The sequence below is a fragment of the Miscanthus floridulus genome, unplaced genomic scaffold (genome assembly GCF_019320115.1).
Source record: "Miscanthus floridulus cultivar M001 unplaced genomic scaffold, ASM1932011v1 fs_735_2_3, whole genome shotgun sequence".
In the NCBI taxonomy this organism is placed as follows: domain Eukaryota; kingdom Viridiplantae; phylum Streptophyta; class Magnoliopsida; order Poales; family Poaceae; genus Miscanthus; species Miscanthus floridulus.
Genome location: NW_027097183.1, coordinates 16,865 through 22,291, shown reverse-complemented (window position 1 = coordinate 22,291; position 5,427 = coordinate 16,865). Strand labels below are relative to the sequence as shown.

General features: G+C 43.1%; 1 protein-coding gene across 2 annotated transcripts; it reads right to left on the bottom strand.

The window, feature by feature from the left end:
* Positions 1–273: 273 nt before the first annotated feature.
* On the bottom strand, positions 274–4,514 carry LOC136532874 (elongation factor 2). 2 transcript variants are annotated; one of them, XM_066525454.1, is made up of 3 exons: positions 4,365–4,514; positions 3,501–3,639; positions 274–2,926 (listed from the first exon to the last, which is right to left on the bottom strand). In XM_066525454.1, the coding sequence occupies exons 2-3, from the start codon at positions 3,589–3,591 to the stop codon at positions 486–488; spliced, it is 2,532 nt and encodes an 843-aa protein (XP_066381551.1). In that variant the 5' UTR covers positions 3,592–3,639; positions 4,365–4,514; the 3' UTR covers positions 274–485. The 2 variants fall into 2 exon arrangements, with proteins under 2 accessions (XP_066381551.1, XP_066381552.1); XM_066525455.1 differs by having other exon boundaries at positions 3,501–3,636.
* Between the last annotated feature and the right edge of the window lie 913 nt (positions 4,515–5,427).

The window sequence follows — 5,427 nt, the reverse complement described above, 5'->3', positions numbered from 1 at the left end:
CGAGGTATTATATAAGGAAGAAACCAGGGTTCTAGCCCATTCCCATTCATAAATCACTAATTCGTAGTGCTGCTTTTGCCTTTCTTGCATACTCCTGGTGAACCGGTTGCTAGCCATATGTTTATGTTTAGGATGTTTAGGAGGTTTTTTTCTCCAGATACTAGTACTAAGCCGCTTTGCCATCTCTTCATCTTCATCTGCAAAGAATTCTCGACGTGAAAACACATAGACAAAGGCCTGGTCTTTGAATAGGAAAAAGAATGGATCCAAAGGTCCCAAATCAATTGGCTTATTCAAAAAAACCCTTCTTTGAAAGATATATCTCGTGTCAGCACAGCAGCACACACTACATGATGACCAATACAGTTTAGAGACAAGTGCATTTGACAACTAAACAAAACCAAAATATTGTAGTAGTTCCCATTACAGTAGACCAATTGACGATTAAACCAGCAGGTGTAACAGTAGCACAAGCAACCAAGAATTTAGAGCTTGTCCTCAAACTCAGAAAGAGGGGTCATCTGTTCCTTGAGACCCTTCCTCTTGCGGATATCCAGCACCAGCTGAGCAGCCTGGGAGCCAGCCTCCAAAGGATCAGAGCCCATCATGTCCCAGTGGTCAAAGACACACTGGGGGAACGCCTGACCAGAGGTTGCAGCCCTCAGTTGGCTGGAGAACCCAAAGGACTCGATGACAGGGAGGTAAGCCTTGATGTTGTAGAGCGGGGTACCCGGCCTCTGCATCTCCTCGAAGACATGGCCTCTCTTCTGGTTCAGAACACCGTAGATACCACCAAGTGCATTTTCTGGGGCCTGAATCTCCACCAGGTACACTGGCTCCAGCAGCCTTGGCTTGGCCGTGAGCTGAGAAGCATAGATGACCCTCCTGGCAGTTGGAATGACCTGGCCACCACCCCTGTGGATAGCATCAGCATGAAGAACGACATCACAGACCTCAAAGCAAATTCCGCGCATGTTCTCCTCAGCCAGTGCACCCTCCTTTGATGCCCACTGGAAACCAGCCACGACAGAATCCTTGATTTCATTGAGATACTGCACTCCCTTGCACATATCAACAACCATGTTTGGGCCGGTGGTCTCAGGTCCAAAGCACCAAATCTTCTTGGCGAGATCCTTGTCCCACCCAAACTCCTGAGAGAGGATCTGGGAGCGCACCTTAGGATCATCACGTGGGCCAATGCGGCCCTCATCGATGGCCTCAGCAAGACCCTCCTCCAAGGGGCGCGCCTCCATGTACAGACGGTTGTGCTTGTTGGGAGACTTGCTCATGACAGTACGGCAGGACTTCTCAAGAACGGTTTCACGGAAGGACACAACAGGAGGGGAAACAATAATTTCAGCACCACCCATGAAGTCCTCCTGCAGATCCTTCAGGCAAATCTCAAGATGAAGCTCACCAGCTCCAGCAATGATATGCTCACCAGACTCTTCCATTGTACAGAGAACCATAGGATCGGACTTCGCCAGACGCTTCAAACCTTCGACTAGCTTGGGAAGGTCAGAGGCAACCTTGCACTGAACAGCAACACGCACAACAGGAGAGACAGAGAACTTCATTGCTCTGATTGGGCATGCATCAACCTCCTTCTCATTAGTGAGTGTAGCATTCTTCGTGATGAACTGATCCAGACCAACCATAGCAACAGTGTTACCACAAGGAACATCCTCAACCGACTCTTGTTTCTTTCCCATCCAGATAACGGTACGCTGGACACTCTTGACATACAGATCCTTCTTCTGGCCAGGGACATAGTTGGGACCCATGATCCGAACCTTCATGCCAGTAGCAACCTTCCCTGAGAAGACACGACCGAAGGCAAAGAACCTGCCCTTGTCAGATGCTGGGATCATCTTCGAAACGTACAGCATAAGAGGACCCTCCGGATCACAGTTTCTGATAGCAGTTGCATAGACATCATCAAGGGGTCCCTCATACAAGTTCTCCACACGATACCTCTGAGCCTTTGATGGGGAAGGAAGGTGGAATATCATCATCTCGAGCAGTGCAGTGCTAGCTGGTAGCCACGTTTGCATAACACGCTTCATCAAAGCTTTGCCAATCAATTCCTTCTCATCAGCCTTCATGGTAACATTGAGCTTTTGCAGCATGGGCCACAATTTCTCCTTCTGGTCGTTCATGCAGGTTTTGATGATTTGCTTGATTGGCTCATAGCAGAACTGAACAAATCCTCTCTTGCAGGTAGGAGAGCCTGTGTTCTTGGTGGTCCACTTCTTGGTGGCAGGGTCAAAGAAGTTCTCACCCCAAAGCCTCTCCATCATCTTAGCTTCATCAACTCCAAACTTAGATGCATACATCTTGGCAAAGTTAGTGAGGGTAAAGGCCCATCCGTGCAGGCCAGCAGAAAAAGCAACAGTCCCCTTCTCTGGGTAGACTTGGACATCACCAAGGAGCGTATCTTCATATGTTGCCATGATGACATTGGCATTCTCAATGACACGGGAAAAAGTCTGATAAGCTTCCTCGCCCTCAACCTGAAGCTCAAGGAAGCACCTGTCCATCTTGTTCACGGTAAGAACTGGCCTAATCCTCTCACCAAGGGCTTGGCGAAGCACAGTTTCAGTTTGCACACAGACACCTTCAATACAGTCAACCACCACCAGAGCACCATCGGTGATGCGAAGAGCAGCTGTCACTTCCGAAGAAAAATCAACGTGCCCAGGCGAGTCAATAAGGTTGATCAGGTATTGGTTACCATCTCTCTCACCCTTGTAGCTCTTCAGTGACTCATCAGTCATCTCATAGTAAAGAGAGATACCAGTAGATTTGATTGTAATACCACGCTCTGCTTCGTCTGCACGCGTATCAGTCATGCGAACATCGCCAGCAACTTCCTGGGCAATAATCCCAGCAGCTGCCACAAGGGAATCTGTAAGCGTAGACTTGCCTGCAAAGAATTAATAATAGCATATAAGAACGGCATGGAACTTCAACATGTGCATCATAATACAATATTAGGAACAGTCAACCAATCAAAAGTTAACAAACACACTAGTAGATTACAATCTAGAGTATATAGGTAATAGATATAGTATATAAAGCACAATACCTAGAGAACCAGTAGATTAATTACAAGATGACAAAATGATAAGCCCATTTCCTACATTGGGTAAATATCTGAATATAGGTAGTTAACTTGGCTAGGCCTAAATAGATAGTGCAGCAAGAAAAGAAACATCAGCTGTAAAGCACAACACAGAGCTTATATAAATATTGAAAACACAAAAGTTCATAACACACTGGTATATTACAATCTAAAACATACAGCCAGTAGTAGATAATTATCTGTGAATATAGGCCTATTTCATACATGGGATAAATATCGGTTAATATAGGCCTATAGTATAGTAGATAATGCAGCACGAATAGAAGCAACAGCAGTCAAGCACAGTACAGAGCTTAAATATTGAAACAGAACAAATCTTGACATCAAAAAGGCTTGAGCAGTGTACTGAACATACCATGGTCGACATGAGCAATAACAGACATGTTACGAATGTTGTTCTTTTTGTCCATGATGGCACGGAGCTCTTCGGCCGTGAACTTCACCATCTTGACTTCTTATGAAGATCACACTACCAATGCCAATATTTATTCCTGCTGTGAAGGTATGGGAGAACTAGTAAGAATTTACTCAAAAACATGAGTACAAAACTAAACTGAAAACTTTGACACTGACGTCAGTAGCAAAGTAATTAACCACTATGGTTGTCAGGAACCAAAGATACACGGAAATTATTAACCACACTTTACAGGATTGTAAGCACAAAAGCTAATAAAAAGTAAACTGAAACCATGCATCTTAGTAATTGTACACAGGGTACAAACCCGGTAAACTAAGATCTACAATCAGGACACCACAACTTATTATATTCTGTAAAAAAAACATCAAAGTAACAGACACGAAATAATCAAATAAATAGCAATTCGGGTTCAAGGCCATTACATAGCATACTATTATATATACTATATGTATGCACGGATATGGACACAATATCAGGAGGATGCGGATATGGAGATAAGATATTTTTTTTCAGAAAACATGATACGGGGACATAGCAGGAAGATCAAAATTGTCCTATAATCTAAAAGCAGTTGCAACGTAGCAGGAACATAAAAATCGCCCTATATTGCAGCAATCGTGCCGTTTTGCACTTCTTCCAGATCTGCAAACCAGACAAAGGTTGACCTGTTGTAGCTGTTGGATCCCCGTCCATAATCTTACCAAGTGACCAGACAAACAATTCGAGTACGGTATAAGCGACAGTAAAGGCGTACGGGAGGGGATAGAGAAGAAACTAGCCGCCGACATGCAGTTGATTTACCTGGGCTGCGCGCGTCGCTGGCAGCTGCTGCTCGTCGTGGGTGCTAGAGCTCGCTGCCGGCGCCGGATCTCGTCGCAGGCGCGGTGGCCGGGCAGGCGGCGGCTGCGGTGCGGGAGAGATGGGTGACTGGGGGAGGTGGCCAGAGATAGGGTTTGCTGTGCTCTTTTGAATAATATATATATCTAGGAGCTAATGGGCCAAACGGTGACTGGCCCATATACTTAAGTGGGCCAAGACGTATTGTCCCAGATATCCGATTTTTTTTAAAAAAAATCATTTTATAAAATCATTTTATAAAATCGGATTTCCCCGAATACAGCGGGTATGGATCATGTATATGTATATTCTGTAAATTGTATATGTATACTACGACTACAAGAGATATTCAGTGAGCAACTAGAATTTATTTTCTCGGTTCCAAATTATATGACATTTTGTTTTTTTAGATACATTATTTAACTATATATTTAGACATGTGCATATCTAAGTGTATAATAAAAAATTATACATCTAGAAAAGTCAAAATGTATTATAATTTAGAATAGAGGAAGTATAAAGTAATTCAACTCCAATACAATTAAAATGAATCAAATAAGGAGAGACAATAGTAGACTTGATTTAAATGAGTATATATAAACAAACACTCCTAGATTAATTATTTCACCACGCTTGATTATAAGAGCAATTGTGTTCAATTCGTTTAGCACAATTTGTCTATGTTCATAATTGTTCAATGTAGTTTTGTCTTTTGACTGCCTGCATAAGTTTTTATGCTCAGATCCAATGCAGCATTAGCTAGTACGCTTAGTTATATAAGGCAATGTGTATTTGCATAAACCAATAGGCACACTAGATATGACATACTATCATGTCCTTTAGCTCTGATAGAAATAAGAGACCTCTATTATAGCATGGAAATGACAGTATGTAACAAAATGTAAACAATCAAACATAATCCTACCAAATGTCGTTCACTATTCATACGTTTATGCTGATTTGAGTGGTGATGTGTAAGATTCAATACATGCTAAGGCTAATACAAAGGTACAACACAGCCAATTAA

Excerpts from the sequence above, each read along its gene's own strand:
- LOC136532874 (XM_066525454.1), bottom strand. The coding sequence starts at position 3,591 with ATGGTGAAGTTCACGGCCGAAGAGCTCCGTGCCATCATGGACAAAAAG. Across the intron at positions 2,927-3,500 it reads TATTGCTCATGTCGACCATG|GCAAGTCTACGCTTACAGAT; the intron begins GTATGTTCAGTA and ends AATTCTTTGCAG.